The sequence below is a fragment of the Oryzias melastigma genome, linkage group LG15, assembly GCF_002922805.2.
Source record: "Oryzias melastigma strain HK-1 linkage group LG15, ASM292280v2, whole genome shotgun sequence".
NCBI lineage: Eukaryota > Metazoa > Chordata > Actinopteri > Beloniformes > Adrianichthyidae > Oryzias > Oryzias melastigma.
The window spans coordinates 28,391,763-28,408,421 of NC_050526.1; the positions used below are offsets into that span (position 1 = coordinate 28,391,763).

The 16,659-nt window shown below is 38.8% G+C and overlaps 1 protein-coding gene across 2 annotated transcripts in view; it reads left to right on the plus strand.

Annotated features, from left to right (window-relative positions):
* Positions 1–16,659, plus strand: part of LOC112162082 (arginyl-tRNA--protein transferase 1) — a 52,808-nt gene that overhangs the window by 10,889 nt on the left and 25,260 nt on the right. The window contains exons 6-9 of one of the 2 annotated variants that reach the window (XM_024297732.2): positions 498–694; positions 3,461–3,589; positions 9,907–9,939; positions 14,457–14,638. In XM_024297732.2, coding sequence (XP_024153500.1) covers positions 498–694; positions 3,461–3,589; positions 9,907–9,939; positions 14,457–14,638 — 541 coding nt within the window. Of the gene's footprint in view, positions 1–497; positions 695–2,410; positions 2,540–3,460; positions 3,590–9,906; positions 9,940–14,456; positions 14,639–16,659 lie in introns of both variants that reach the window. The other variant, XM_024297731.2, reaches the window with a different exon arrangement.

Here is a 16,659-nt window from a genome sequence, read left to right on the forward strand (position 1 = left end):
TCGTTATTTTGCCTGTTTAGCTGTATTTTCCACTAACAACCACTAGAGGGCGGTGTATGTTTGTATATCAGTATTTGCCACTGTCTGCTGACAGAAATGCAGTAGAAGTTCCATTCAAAACAAACATGGCTGAGAATCTAATCATTCTCCTCATGGATGTTATGTTTTTTGTATTTGCATCAAGACGTTATTATTTTTTTATGTTATTTTTCCGTACAACCCCAGGCCTCGAGGGCTGCTCTGTCCATGATTTTCCAGATATCCAAGCCCTTCTCATGACTGATTCCCTGGGTCAGGTGTGTCCAGCCAATTAGAACATACCAGAGTGGGGTATGTTGGAAAATATGCAGGAATGTGGCCCTTGAGACCTGGAGTTGCCTATCCCTGCTTTAGATGGTCATGTGTTTCTCCTCCATGGTCTTAGCAGTGGGGCCATAGTTTGCAGCAAGAGTTGTCAACCTAAACTTCACAAATTATGTCTTCTTACCTATGTGCAGGTGATGGTGCTGACCCAAGCCGACCTCCGTGTCGGAAGGCTAAAGACCTGAGAAAGGAGCGTCGCCTTCACAAAGAGCAAACAAGACAACATGAAGTTTCCCTCATAAAGCCGACCCCCACCTACACCAACCAACCCAAACCACTCGAGGACTTCTTCAGTGAGTCGTTGGCGGATGATGCCTCTCATCGCCTCGAGGTGAGCTGGAAGAAAGACCGGGTCTTCTACTTTGTCTTAAATCAGGGGTGTTAAACTCCAGGCCTCGAGGGCCGGCGTCCAGACGGTTTTCCAGAAGTGCTGTCTCATTTGGTGCTGATTACCTGGTTCAGGTGTGTTTGGCCAATAAGGAGCTACAATTGCAGGTTGGTTGGATGGAAAACATGTCGAGGTCTGGATTCTGACACCCCTGACTTGAATCTTTAAAGACTGATCGTTTTATTTTGTATTAGAAATGTCATTTCACATCCTGGCCTACATGATGTCCCACAGCTCCAGTGACTTCACCATGTGCACAACTGTCCAAAGCTGAGTGGAAAACTACGTCTTCGTAGTTTGATGTCTGTCAGATGCACCACACATTCTGGCTTACGTTGACCTTTCGATGGCACTGAAATCCAGACAAGAAAGGATTTGAGAATGGGCTTTTGGCAGTGAGCACAGTGATTCATAAAGATGTTTGGCAAAGGTCTTGAGGTTTGTGCTGTAACATCATGACTGATCCTTTAAATGTGGTAAAGGGAGGATCATGAGTAAAGTTAGTAACCAGAATCATCATACTGACGTTTTGCCAAAATTTTGCAGATGTGCTTGTTGAAATCTGTTAATAATTTACTCTTACTTTATATTTTATGTTCAGGTTTTCAGCAGAGAAGAGAGAGAGAACATTTATTAGTTTATTCATTTAGTCTATAAATTGTAGCTGCTGTTCTTTTTACTCCCACCAGAGGTCAGTGTGTTAACATGTCAGAGATCCCTCAGGCACCTCAGGGAAGAGTGGAACTGTCCTCAGCCTCTTCACAGTTTTTTTCCCCAAATCCCCTTCCTATTTTTTATTTAAGTTATTTTTGTTTTTTCTTTCTTTTTTTTTTTTTTTTAAAAACGTACAAAAACTTGTCTACTTTGCAGTTGTTTTTCCTTTCCTTCTGCTTAATATTATGTTTCAGTCCAGGATCTAGGCTCAGTTGGTATCTAAGATCCAGCTTCAAAGCAGATAAATATCTTTTTAGAAATGTTAGAAATAAGAAATTTGAGGAAAGCGATTTTAATACTCCTTCTGCTTCCATAAAACTGGACTCTAAATATCTAAACTTTTCATCATCTTATCAAAGAGGCAGGTTTTTTACAGATCAGTTTAGGACAGTTTTTTTTTAATTCATAATATCAAGGTAAGATTTTAACAAGAAATCAAGATATTATCAAGCTTAAGACTGCAACATCACTGATGTTGTGAAGTATTATGAAAAACTTGCAGAAAAGTAGATCTGTGCAGTTTTTAGTCTAACTGTTCAAGCCTTGGAGCCTTGTTTTGAAGCCCTTAGCTTTTCATAGAGACAACGTTAATAGTTTATGTTAGTAAAACGGCACAATATGTTCTTTTTCATGTTTGTTGGTAAAGACAGATGTTCTGTTTCAGAAACTTTTGTCCCAAATGTTGGAGACATTGTTGTGCCAAGGATCTAGCAGTCAAATAAAGATCTGCACATGGTGAAGTCACAGAACGAGCTTGTTCATCATGAGAACGCTGATGTTTTTATCTCCAACCTGACTGTGCCACCTATGCTTTTGTCAATTAACAAATCTGAAGCTCCTTTTGGATGTTGTCTGTGTGAATAAAAGCTTTTTCTTCAATGCGCTTTTTGAATAATGAATAAGTTAATTCTATGTAACCCTTCTCTGCATGTATTCTTTTTGAAGGTGAGGCTAGTGCGCTCCAGCCCCCCTAGCACGCAGTTCAAAGCCTCTTTCGACGCCTCCTACCAGGTGTACAAACTCTACCAGATGGCCATTCACAAGGATCCTCCTGACAAACCCTCCGAGAGCCAGGTCAGAGGCTAGGAGGCACAGGTCAACTCTTTAGGGGTACCTATGGAGGGATGGAGATATGGGGGGGTCATGTCTGTGGAATTACAACTATTTTAACTTAGTCTGTTCTTAAACTGAGCTATAGCTTCCATCTCAATTAGGGTCCTGGTTAAGGTAGCAGAGATTATAAAACTTGAGTAGGGGGTGGAGCGTAAAGAAAGTAGGAATTGTAAAGTTGGTAGCAAAAGCAAAGGAAGTGAAGGGAAAATGTTTCCATGCACTGTTTCTTCAGGTGTGGGCTGGTCCTCCGTCTGTCAGGTCATTAGTCACAAGATGATTGGTTGTCAGCTGAAGTCGCTTAACCTTTACACATTCACTTTGTGTGATGTCCACTGTTTTACCCTCACAATAGTTTCGCTTGTTTGAACTGGAATCTCGTTTTGGTTAAGTTGTGTGGTGATGAGCTTTTAATAAGCTCTTTGTGCTGTTGACTTGATTTTGTTTAGAGTCTGAGGTCCGGGACAGGAGCCTTTACGGATCGAGTTTAGACTATCCCCTCACAGTTGATGATTTCTTTTCTTTTATTATTATTTTTTACATGCGCTGTGATTTCCTCCAGACATGGTTTGGAAAGTGTCTCCAAGCGCGCTGCAGTGAAAGCTGAGCAGTGCACTAGCCTCATCTTCAAGTTTCTCATCTGTCTCCCAGAATGCAATGGTTTGTTTGCACTTTTCCTTCACTGTGAGAACAAAAAAATGATGCTGCAATTAGAGCCAGCTTTTAGATCAATTTAAAAGACTGGGAGACTGATGTCTTCCCTCGTCGTCAAAGAGCTCTTCATCCTTTCCTTATTTTTGACTTCGTCCTTGAACTACTTTTGTGATAAATGTCGGTGTTTATCAACCCCTCCCACCTCCTCTCCACCATACCTTGTGCTTGAAGGTGAGGCTAGTGCCGGTGAACTTTGAGGATCCTCAGTTCGCAGCATCCTATCAGCAGTCAGCGGCGCTGTACGCCCGCTACCAGATGGCCGTTCATGGTGATGACCCCAGCGAATGTAGTGAGAGTGAGGTACTGCATGATTATGATCACACTTCTGCCAGCTCACTGTTACATTCACTTTTTTTTTCATTTTGCATCCTATTAGAAGCATGAAAGAATTTTAGAATTCAGTGTTTTTGACTTTGAGGTTCAGATGTCCTCAGTTGAGAGTGGCTTTAAACAGCCAGGAGAAGGTACCATGATGATTATTTGGCATAAAAAGGTTTGATGTATTAGCTGGCATAATGAGAGTTCATTGGAAGCACGCTCCCAGATGTATTTTAAAGCCATCGTTTGCACACAGTGGCCTCATTACATCATTCAAAACCAAAAGGAATGAACAAAGGCATCAGGACAGGAAGTGCGGGCCTTCACAGTCTGGTTATTTCTTCAACACAATTTCCAGATGCTTAAACAATCTGATTTCCCTCTGGAAAAAATAATAATCAAGATTAAAAACTTAAGACGGCCATAACAGTGATGGTCAGCAAGAATAAAGATGCAGAAGAGTTTAGAACTCTGACCGAACTAGGCTGAGGTTGTGGGAATAAAAATAAATACTGAACTCATAAAGGGGAAAAAATGTCTACAGTTCAGCACACAGAGAATATACAATCATGATAAAACACCCTTTGGTCTAATGATGATTGAAAATGTTTAAATGTTTTCTTCAGCATCAACATTTAAGTTTTAAATGTTGAGGCAGCAGCACACAAATCTGTCCTCCAGAGAGATGATTGCATCTTACTGAGACTTATAAAGTCTCACTCGGATCATCTTTTGATCTATTTTCAGAGTGTTCCCAGTGGTCTTTAAAATATGATTTTGTTGTTTTTTATGTATTTATTTTTTTATTTTCAAAAATAAAAAGCCTGTGTTGTTTTCTAGGACAGTTTCTGCAGACTGGCAGGGGTTGGTCAGAAATTCCCTTTGAGTTGTGAGTGGGACTGTTGGCCCAGGGCCCTCCCTACCTCTTTCCATTTTGAAGTGGAGCAGGGAGGTTTTGACCCACCCAACGTATTTTCTACATCACAAATACGATCCTTTTCAAACGGGATATTTGTCTTAGTGCTCCTGATTCACAACAATTTGAATAAATAAGACCTATATTTTCCACATGAGATGCACCTTTAATAAATTGTTTTCAACATTATGTCATATTTAACCATTTAACACCTGAATTTAATTCGAGCTGTGAAAAAGAATTTGACTTTAAAGTAAATGCTATAATTTGGGTAATTTTAGAGCTAAAGTGGTTTTTTGCATATTTGCAACTACAGGCATTAAGGGGATAAGGGGCACTGAGTTATTAGGCACATTCAACAAAACAGACAGAGGTAAGTGTGTCAGCATTAACTAACGCGACACGTTAGCCACATTTGCTACATTAGACTATTCACAAAAGCTTTCAGTAATGCAATAACACGTTCTGACACCAGTACACTTTAGCTGTGTTAGCCTATGCACAAAAACACCCAATCTTGTTAGCAACTCGGGGGGTTACGACAACAACACTGTCATTTTTTTGAAAAAAATTGAGCCTTATAAGTGCACCCAAAAAGGCAATTATAAGCTTAATATGACTTGTGAAATAATGTGATGCTCAAAAATATGTTTTTAAACTCTGTTGCACAGAGCTGTGTCAAAAAATTTAACCAATTTAAACTTTTAAAAGCATTTCTAAATAAGAAAAACCAACGAGTAAAAGGAAATGAAATTATGTTGGTATTCCGACTTTTTTTCCATGAAAATACATAAAAACGTGCAGCTGGAAAAGTTTTCTTGTCTAATCTGGAAGATAAAAATCCTTTGGTTTCTTTTAATTACAGACTTGAAGCCAACAGGAAGAGTTTCTTTCCATTTTCCATCCCACCGCTCAGACAATGAAACTTTTTCTTATCTGGTAACACTAACCGTTTAAAGACCAACCTCAATGAAAAATTGTATTTTTAATGTTCTTGTGGTATTTTGCTAATAAATTATATAAATTAAAATAAAAATAGGAGGTAGAAGCCCTGAGAGGCCCTGGTGTTTCAGAGCTGGAGAGCTTTCACCTCCTACTCTTCCCTTATGCCAGCAGGCTGCCGTAAATGTACTAAACTCTCTGTCTTGTAAACTGTAAGGTAATAATTAAATAATGAAAGCTGTCAGATTGGGCAGACTGCGGCAGATTCTTTCCTGGTGCCATAACACTAGCTCTTTTAAAAGGTGGTGTGTTTGCGGTAATCGCCTCAGAGTAGTAAAAGCAGGGACTGAAGGGGTTTGGAATAACAGGAACATAAATATATAAAAAGTGGAGAGTGGGGGCGTTCACCTGAACTACCACAAATTCAGTACATTTTTGTTCATTTTTTTCAGATTATTTGAAACAAATTAAACTTAATTCTTCTTAAATTAAATGACTTATAATTAGCCTGGATGTCTGTACATAAATGATCACAAACAAAACAGCACCAACATTATAGTTTATGATGAACTACAAGGTTATGTTTTGTTTTTGTAAAGGTATTTAGTAACCCATTAAAGTATTACCCAGGGAAAAATCTGGATTACCATCAGCAAGCTGTGGGTCACGCAAAGAAACTTCCAAAAATAATGCAACCATTAACCTTTAATGTTCGAGTAAGAGAAGAACTTTCAGGAACGTATACATTTCCTGTAATAACATAATTGGAAACGATCCAGGTTTTTTTTATTTATTTATTTTTTTTATCTGGTTCCTCACAGTAACATTAATTTGCATGGTTTAAACTGCACAGGTCTTCCTGTGCTCACATGTGGCAGTCATTTTCAGAAAAAAAAAACAACAAATCCTGTTAATTAAAACTGTATTTACTCCTAACAAAACAATGTTAGAAAAGGATGACGGATGGTTTCAACTCTAAAAGCTGAAATTAATGTGGAAAATGAACCAATTTCAACAATCAAGATGTTTGCTGCGCCGATGCCTCCAGCATTAGTCGTTTTTTTTTTTTATTTGCACATTAAGTAAATCATTTTGGAAAAATTAGAGCAGATTTAAGTGTAAATAAGTGAATGCAAGTAACTTGTCAATCAATGGCAGCCAGAAAAAGTGTTGTTTTTAGTAGCTGCTACTCTTTAGCAGATGTGTGTGCTTAAATGAAGCACGCACGTGTGAGTGAAGACACAACTGTGTGCGTTAGAGGTGGCGGCTTGCAGCCCTAATCATAGACAGATTAGTGTTTCGCTTAAGAAAGGGAGAGTTGAGGAGGAAGAGATGGACTCCATGTGTGGATGCAGATGAGGATCTTCAAGAAATGATTGTCTTTCTTTATGTCGCCTTGTCAGGCTAAGACGTGGTTGAAGTGGAAACTGGTAAACTTCACTAATGAGGACAGACAATGGCAGACTTTCATGTCAGAGAAATACCTGGTGAAAGTCACATTAACACCTATTCAAATGTAAAATATTCAATCCTCTACCAGATTGTAGTTTTTACGCTCCACACAGCAACCAGAGCTCAGTAAATGACTTCATCTTATAGCTGCAGCTGTTGTTCAGTTTCTTCTGTGAGGTTGAAACCGAAGTTTTATTTGTGCCCTTCAGCCATGCAGCATATCAGGAGGCTGCTGGGAGTCTGACTAGCGGAGCAGTAGTCATAGAGGCAGCAGTGGAAAATTACACTTTACTGGCTTAGTAACACAGGTGAGGGGGGGTTCGGGAGGCATTTTGGCTCAGGAGGAAAGATTGTTGCTGACAGGACAGAATTACTCAGTTTTTTCCGAATTACACACAATAGACTGTGTAGAAACTGTTGATTATTAAATTAAGCAATAAAACGAATGTAATTTTAACAGAATTCCTGACTGTAAAACTAAAATAGCATTTGCAGACTTTTATAGACTTACCTGTGAATTGTAGCACAAAACATGCATTATTAGATTATTTTTCAGGTTGAAAAGAATTTAAGTCAGATTGAAGATTTTGTGATATATTTTATCTTTCATTTTTGTCAACAATTCTTCATCTTCTTCTTCTTTCTACCCCTACATTTAGCCCCCCCAAGCGAAAAGATATAGAAAAATGTCTTCAAATTTGGATAGTACTCCTCAATGACATCATTATTAGCTGGCCATCTGCGCTAGCACTTAGCTGTCAGTGCTCGGAAAATACACAATGTTGGTTTTATTAATGTAAAAAGTCATGCTAAAACAACAAGTCATTGCTTAAATTTAAATGTAAACATTTGTGCTACAGAGTACACCAATGTGAAGAATCATGTCTCTCCTATGTAGCACAGTGTGTGACACAGTGTCCTGGGACACAGTGTAAAGGGATACATAAAAAAAGTCACTATGCGTCGCCCTTAAAAATCCACAATCAAATACCTTTACAATTGGAGGGCTAGGGAGAAGCCATAGGGGAAGAATTCAGATTTGGCTTTTCTCTCATATAATTGTTTTTTTTTTTTTTTTATGGTAGCTCTAATACTCTGCTCCATAGTGTATTTTTTTTAACTATTTCATTCATTATTTTAAGTTTGAGTGTGTACATGTGCGTCTTCCAGTTTTCTAGTGGAAGAAATTGATTTTTAGGATGATGTTCCAGCAGAGAGAGATGAATTGTTTTAAAATCTTAAAAGCTATCTTTTATCTCAACAGTTATTAGTTTGGTTAGCATTACAAAGTTAGTGCCACAATAATATGAAAGCTTTGATGTTCAGCATTCAATAATCTGATCTGCTGTTTTACTAATAGTAATGAGGTCATCAGATGGTCCCGCCATTATGGTTTATGAGTACTTGTCTTTTTTGTTGTATCGTGACACTAAGGTTGTCTAAGGTTGTAGCGGATTCGAATAACAGGTTAATTATGAAATTTTGTTGCATAAAGAATCATCAATTAAAGAAACAATTTATAGTTCTGAGGAAGGCCTTTGACTTCAATAACTTTAATAATTTAATAATTTGTTACAGGACTCAAAACTAATGATGGTTTGATGATAGTTTGGCCCGATCCGAATTCTCCCCTTCTCCCTGGTCTTAAACTCGCACCGTAACAAGCACACAACCCCCGTGCACACAAACATGAAAACAATGAGTTCTTCTGATCTGTTCCGAGAAACAGTTCGCTCGCGGAGAGCTTCTGATTGGTCCTGTTCGCGGTTCGAAAACTTTAATACCCCCTATTTATGACGTAAAATCCAGCAAAACAAACAAAAAAAAAAACAGACGACTGTTTCAATATAAACAAGCTTTAAACTTTTATTAAGTTTTGATTATTTGAACCAAAATATTTTTAAACATCCTCCAATATTTCCTTCCAAAGTTGCTCTTTTAGAAGAGCATTTTGGTCATTTTAAGAGTCATTTGAAAATAGGATTGCCGCAATAGTTTAATAAAATAAGTAGAGAATTGTATTGGAAAAATGGATGCAGACAGAATAAAATGTCTGATAAACTGACCTCAAAGTATGCATGGAAATTAAAGGTTAATAGCCAAATCTGACAAAACAGACTTCATTTATATTTGAATTTTGACGATGAATACAGTTTATAAAGGTTTCATTAGGTCAAAGTAAGAGGGTTTAAAGTACTATCTTTTAAAAAAATGTATTGATATGATGTATAGCTTTACTGACATGTTAGATACAAAATTATGTGGATATCTTTTTACAGAATATTAAAGAACTCCTTAAAAATTAAAAAAAATACAGTTTGCAAGGATAGAGCATGTGGGAAGCAGGATTAGATGTTTTGACTTTTACTGTTTTTAATCAGGTTTTGGAAATTAAATGGATCAAGCGATTTCTTGAGAATCCTAATAATTTAAGACGGTAGCCGTCCAGCTGGGCTTTGTAAGTTTGATAAAGTTTGATTATTAAAACAACGAACACAGTTGGAGCCCCAGAAGCAGTGTATTTGTGACCTCATCACACCACCCGTTAACTTTACATCTGGATGAACTTGAAATTTGCTGTGATGTCATTGTAAAACAGGAAGCGTACAATGTTGGTCCTTCTGCAGATCTATAACCACATCGCCCTCAGCTCTTCAGCTGGAAATGGGGCAAAAAGCTGGAAATGATGAAGGAAGAAACATTTTTTACAGAAAATCTTCTAGTAATTGATATCTGGTGTGTTTATTAAAGTGTGCTGAGATTGACTTCTGACATCAGAAGCTCATTTAACTGTCAGTGCGTCTTCAAGCCTCTGTTGATTAGGTAAATGTTTTCATTTGTGTAAATAAAGTCTTTGTGAATGCAGGGCCATGACACCTGACCCGCAGAAAGCAGGAAGAGATGAACTATACAGAACAGCAAAGACAATGTGCATGGTTTTAATTTATTTTCTCTTTTTTTTTTCTTTCTCCCTTCTGCTTCCATTCAGTTCCGAAGATTTCTCTGCGATTCTCCACTAGAGGTATGTATTTAATTTGTTAACAGTTGATTAACTGTCTTATAAACTGAAGGATTTGCACCAACCAGGAGTTGAAGTTCCTGCCACAATAAATGAATTTGTTTGTGAAAGTGTCCGCCGGTTCTTCTGGTGTGCCACAACCCGTCCTAACTGAGATGCTGAAAAGCCCTCCAGCTGGACGGAGTGGGCTGAAGAGACTCAAAGTCTTTTGTTTTGCTCTGAAGTGAAAGGAGGGTGTTTGAGGAGGAAATTAGTGAAATGTGGCTTCCAGATTGCATTGCAACTGTATTAGCGATAGCATCTTTAGAGCAGCGTTAGTAATGTCGCTCCTTATTTTGTGTGTGGTCCAGATGACAGACCAATAAGAAGTTTTTATTCTCCCAAAAATAACTTTTAAAGGATGATGGTACATTTTATGCTGCCTAGTGTAGCAATGAGTCCTACTTTTTAAGTTCAAGCAACATTTTTAAAAGATTTAGTCCCTAAATTCCCACTCTGGTCATCTTTTGGTCTATTTTCAAGGTGTTCCCATTATTATATTTTAGCCAAAATTAAAAAAAAATATGTTGTTTTATATGACATAGTTTCTGTGGAGCGACAGCAGTTGATTAAAATTCACCTCTGAGATGTGGGCGGGACCTTTGGCACAATGCAAACCATTGCTAAGAGCTTCGCCACAAATTGGATCTTTTTCAAATGTCATTTTTTCGTCTACCCCTGATTCATAAATAAAGGAATCCTCAGAAATTTAGTTTTGACCTTAATTTACTTCATATACTGTATGTCTTCCATAATCAGAAAACTGCCAGAAGAACATGTAAGCACAGCTTTCATTAGAGAGGGTCTCTAAAGCTTTGAGAATTCATATTTAAGATGTTTTCTTTGTTGCACCTGGATGAGATAACTGAGGCATCTGCAGGTCTGAGGCGCCATTTGTTTTAAAAACTTCTGCGGACCTGTTGGGTCAAGGCAATTACACCAGCAATTAGAGGCACGATGGGTTTCTCCGAGAGTCACTTTATTAGGATTGAGGTCCGGGGCACGCTCACACTGACAAACGGCGTCACTGTGTTCGCTCCTTGGGGCCCCGCAGGTTTTCCCTAATGAACGTCATTAGTGTTTATAGGAAACAAGCTTTTATCACCTCGTCAAGGCTGGCGACCAGGGCCTCCGAGTTTCACAGCTCAGTACTGATGCGTGCATGGCGGCGCACAGACTGTCGTCTCCTCCTCTACAGTAATCTGAGGGTCTTCTTTTAAAAGGCCTTCATTTCTATTTCTATCCCCCTCATCTGTCCCCCCTTTTTCCCCTCTCTTTTTGGATAACTTTTTCATAAAAATCAGAGTTACTCTGCGTGTTTTTCCCCCCATCTGTCTCCAATCAGAGAGCCATTAGAGCCGCCTCACAGACTCGCACCACATGGACCTAGAAATCGTGTGGTTCAGCTCACATAAAAGCCGTTGCCTATACAGACGTATCCCGAATGCATACTACCAAACCTGAATGTAGAACCGTGCTCCTGCAGAGGATTCATGCCAAACACCTACCTAGATGTGTCTGCATCAAACTACGTTTTTTATTAAAGTAGCACAAGTTATATTGGTATTTTCCTCTTAACAAATGTGATGAAAATTATTTTTTGTTTCCAAAAGTAACATTAACCTCAACAAAGCATTTTGATGAACCAGAATTCTACATGTTCTTGTTGTTGCATTAAATGAATGTCATAGGGTAACTCTAAAACCCTCTCTATGATGTCCTGACTGCAGCTTTTCTGCTGACTGAAAGTGTAAAAGTCTCCTGGAGATTTTTTCAGAGTGCGGTCTGAATGTTGTGTTAAGTTTTCAGTTTAACAAAGATTGCCTTGCATACATCCAGCTTCCACGTGTTGATTCAAGCTAAAGCAACAAAAGATAAACTTGGCTTGATGCAAATAAATTCTTCTCATTCTTGGAACTGAATTTTGTTTTTAATTTCATACATTTGTGTGATGTACTACACACAAAAAAGCGTCAGAGAAGTTTGATTCCAAAAAGCTTTAAATTTTGGATAAACTGAAGTTTTTGTCTCTTTTGTTTATTTCTTTTTTAAAGAACAGGTCTTGGTCATGATTATCTAAAAACACTTTAAAAAATAATAAAAGTCAATACTGCTACAATATAAAAAATAACTTATTTCCACAAAGTAAAATTTGACATTTACATTTGAAGGCCTGCTTTTCAGGTGATTATTAATGTCACATTATCCTGTTTTGTAACATTTTTCTTCAGTTTTTAGCTATAGTTTTAAAAGAATTGTCTTTTTTTAGTCATTTAACAATCATTGCTCATTTTTCATTTCATTATTACATGAGAAATCTTAAGGTTATATAATCAGTTTCCGACAAAATATAGTAAGTCAAACTGTAAATTGTTGTAAATTTCAACTATCATATTTCTCTATGTTTATGTTCCTGATCATATAAGAAATGTTTTGCTTATGCATAAGGTTTCCTACAAAATTATTAAAAGTCGAACTGTGCATTTCTGCTATATTTTGTTTCATTCGTCTGTCTTCCAAGCCTGCTAGTTAGTCCAGTTCAGGGTCACAGGGGTTTCTGGAGCCTAACCAGCCATATTTAAAGGTGAAGGTGAGGTTCAACTGGACGGTTCTACTGTTCAACACAGAACCACACAACCAAACACACACATTCACACTCAACTGGCAATTTAGAGATGCTTATGAAGCTAAGCAGCATGCTTCTGGAAGTCCAGAAAAAAGCTCACATGCACCATGTGTGTTTTACTCAAAATGATGTACATTAAAAAGTTGAACATTATACAGTATTTAAAAAAAAAAAAAAATTTTTATTTGGTCAGTTTTTACCCTATAAAAAATTCTCTCATATTTAGGTTTGTTTAGTTAGGATCTTGCTTTAAAAGTAAGTTTGTGTTTAAAATCTTGTTGTTATTGTTAAAAAATATATTTTTTTCCTAGTTCTTTCTGTATATATATAAAAAAAACATTAAGCTGACGAATTAAAAGAATTTGTAAAAATAATTTACTGAAAGTCATTTATTTTATTAGAGTAGCAAACTCTGTAGTCAGTTTGAAACTTGGGTTTTTCACACAGCGTGCAGACTCCCCCAACCTCCTGTCCAGACCATATGAGACCCACTGGGATCGGGGGGATGCTTAAGAAGATCTCAGTTGGTTTGAAGCGTTTCCATAGACGTTAAGATTGTTGTCACAGTGGCGAGGACACACTCATTTTGGGGGTGGCGCTCTGGATCGGCCTTCGGGGCTGAACCTTTCCTGTCTTGGTTGATTACTTCTCTTTCTACATTCATGTAACTTTAATGTTTTGGATGTGGAGTAACCACAATGCCATCCTGCGTTTTCCTTTACTTACAACTCTGAAATGATATAGCAGAGCCTTCCACAAAGGCTGCAGTGTTTCTGGAGGAGCTACTGCCAAAAAATACCAGAATTACAGAGATGGACAGCTTCCTCTGCTGTGGGCACAGACTGCTGACTCGATGCCTGCCTGCCTCCCCTCAGCATCCACAGCTCCAAAGCAGACTAATGACCGCTCTCCTTAGGCATTTCTATCACCTGAACATACAACAGGTAAAGGAGCAGGCAGGTAACGGGAGCTGGAGGTTCAGAGATCTGACCTTGAGGAGGAAAGCAGTTTAAAAAACTTGGTCTTCTTAAGAAAACTGTCAGCCCTCTGGGGTCACGGAGCCAAAGCGGGGGTTCATTTTCGTCACTTTTAATATGGTCGGTGTGCGAACTCACTGGTGCTCTGGATTATTGAGCCTGCTCTCTGTGTTGTGATAACTAGCAGCGTCTGGGCTCCTTAACTGTGTCCAGATGATTGTTGGTGAGGAGAAGGATTCAGTTACCAGCTCACTGAAGACAGACACATTTACACATGTAAACTAAACCAGTTCTCCATCTTAACCTGACTTTAACCCTTCACTGTTTAGACTGAAGCTTCTGAAATAAAAGTGTTTGGGGCTGAAAACCCAGCGTGACCGCCTTTATGAGACGCTTTGGGTGTTAAATCGTTAAATCTTCAGTTAATTGAACAGCCTGGAATGCAGCGGCGCAGGCCCACAGCTGCATTCTTGTGAGAGCAGATGAAGAACTGCAGGAGAAGGCTTGGCCACAGTCCATCCCGGCACGGAGAAATTGAATTTGCTCCTGCAGGTTCTTTTATTAAAAAGTCCTCTCCTGAAGGGTTTCTGCGGCCACTTCCTCGGCCTCGCTGCTGCTGCTCCTCCTCCTCGCTGCAGCTTTCATTCCACATTTGGGAGCCATTAGCAGGCTGAATGTGAGGCTACTGTACACCCCCACACCTAATGCGTGAGGCCTGACAGGGAAAAGGGTAATAATAAACCATCCTACAGGTGTGTGTATATATATTTGAAAGAGGAGATCAAAGGAAGAAAGTAGATATTTTTGCCATAAATTCCACTTTTTCACTCCTTGGAAGTTCATTTCAATACAAACTGTCACCGTTTTCTCTTCTGCAGGCAGAGTTTTCTCCAGATGGGCCTGAGGTGGGATATGGCTCCTTCCACCAGCAATACTGGCTTGATGGGAACATTGTGGCGGTGGGAGTGATTGACATCTTGCCCACCTGTGTGTCATCTGTCTACCTGTACTACCACCCAGACTTTGCTGCTCTGTCTCTGGGCTCCTACTCTGCTCTCAGGTGAGTTATCACTGGCTTCTCTTACAGACTATGATGATGGTCTTTCAGGTTTTTGGTCCTGACACCAAGAGAGGAGAAAGTACCATACGCTCACGGTTGCACCATTTCAATCTGAGAGACTTCATCTTAGAATCGTTTATACACACATATACACACAGCAAGTCCTTGCCTTCAAAATAAAAGTCGGATACATACAAAGTGTGAGAACACACAAATCAAAACAGTAAACAGAGCATGCTAGTTTCCATCCATCTGTCTGTCCCTCCATTTATACATCCATTTTCCAACTCCCTTTTCATTCCCATTTGGGGTCAGGGGGATGCTGGAGCCTATCTGAGCTGTCAGGCATAGATAGGGTTTTACTTTGGACAGTTTACCACCTTTTCTGCAGTTTCCATTTAACTTAGTGTTTTTATTTCAATAATAATAATGTTTTGTTCTTCACCACTGTTGCAGCACCCTGATTTTTGGGTCATCCTTTGAGCATCACAGGCTTTAATATGGAGGACTTCCCCTTCTGGAAGGACAAAACTTTGAGGAGCAACAGCAGCTTTTCTTTGGCTTTCAGACATAAATGTCTGTGCAATTTAAAACTTTGCAAAATAAAACTTTCTAATTCTGTTGAAGATGTTAGGTTTTGTTGACATGTCTCAGATTGCAGTTCAGTTTTTTTATTCAATAAAAAAAAGAAAAAGCTTCTTGACGTCTTTGCTCGTAGTCTTTGAAGTGAATTTGTTTTCTACTTCTATAAATTTGCACTTTTTCTATGCAGTTTGACCTTTCAGACCTCCCAGTGCGTTACAGGTTTTCTATAGTGTTTAGTAGAAAAGAACGCCTCCATCTTTATTCTTCCTCTGTGGTTCAGCTGACGACGGCTTTTTCTTCCTAAAGCAGCAGGAGAACACACGCACCTACAGGCACACATATCTGCCGTTTCCTGTCAAATGTAATTCAATAATGTGAAAAGGCTTTTTAAAATATTTTTGCACAGATGTGAGGATCTAGGGGGGGAGGGGGGGTCTGTTTCAGTGCACATAGGTTCTGCTATGTTTAGGCATGTGTGCAGATGTAATCATGCTCTAAATCAGTGCTGCAGAGGTCAGGTTTTTATTGCTGCTCATATAGAGGGGAACTCCCTGGTCATCCTCAGTACAACCCCCCCCCCTCCAGTCCTTATTATTTAAGAGTCTGAGTCCAAGAGTAACAGAGAGCTCCGTGTGTGAAGGAGGACTTGAAGGAGGGAGCCAGTACGTCTGAAACCCTCAGACTTGTTGACAGACACCCTGGTTTTGATCTGTTCTGAACATTGGAGTTTACTTACTGTTCTTAAAGTTCCTATTTTTTTATTTTTTTGCAAAATGTTTCCCCCACTTCCAGCTTTATGCTCATGTGCATCACTTTAGAAGAACTTTCTTTTTTATCCCTGCTGCAATCCTCCAAACTTCTGCAGCATAGATTTATGTCTGTAATATCAATAGATGAAATGGGAGTAAAAGTCACAAAAATGTATTGGAAAAATATTTTTTTTGGTACTATGAAGAATTGTTTTAGTAAAAGAAAGGGGGTTAATCTCTTTAATGAGGCAGCGCTCGAGTGTCTCCCTGCATTCTGGTAGTGAAACAGTAGAGGGCGATGCTGGGAGGACTTTTCTTGCTGAAGTTTTCTCTGCCAAGGGCCATGAGGACTGTCGTAGGAGGAGAAGCTTCTAATGAGCTGCCGGAGGCTCTGAGTGTAGAAAACACAGCTGGTGTCCAACCTTTTTTTCTGCAGGATGTCCTGATTATTATACGTTGGCCTAATTTTATTTAAAAAAATTAATGATGAGGCAGAAATTTACAAACTTATAATTTCTTTTGCCAAATCAGCAGTTTCGATCATTTATTTCCTTTAGAATACTGTATAGTTTTAAATAGGAAAATGATGAGTTTATCTGATGACAGTCTAATGACACTGATTGATTCCTGATCATAATTTAGTGGTTTAAGGCAATCACCTGCACCAAGTAGCCTTCGTGTGTGAAG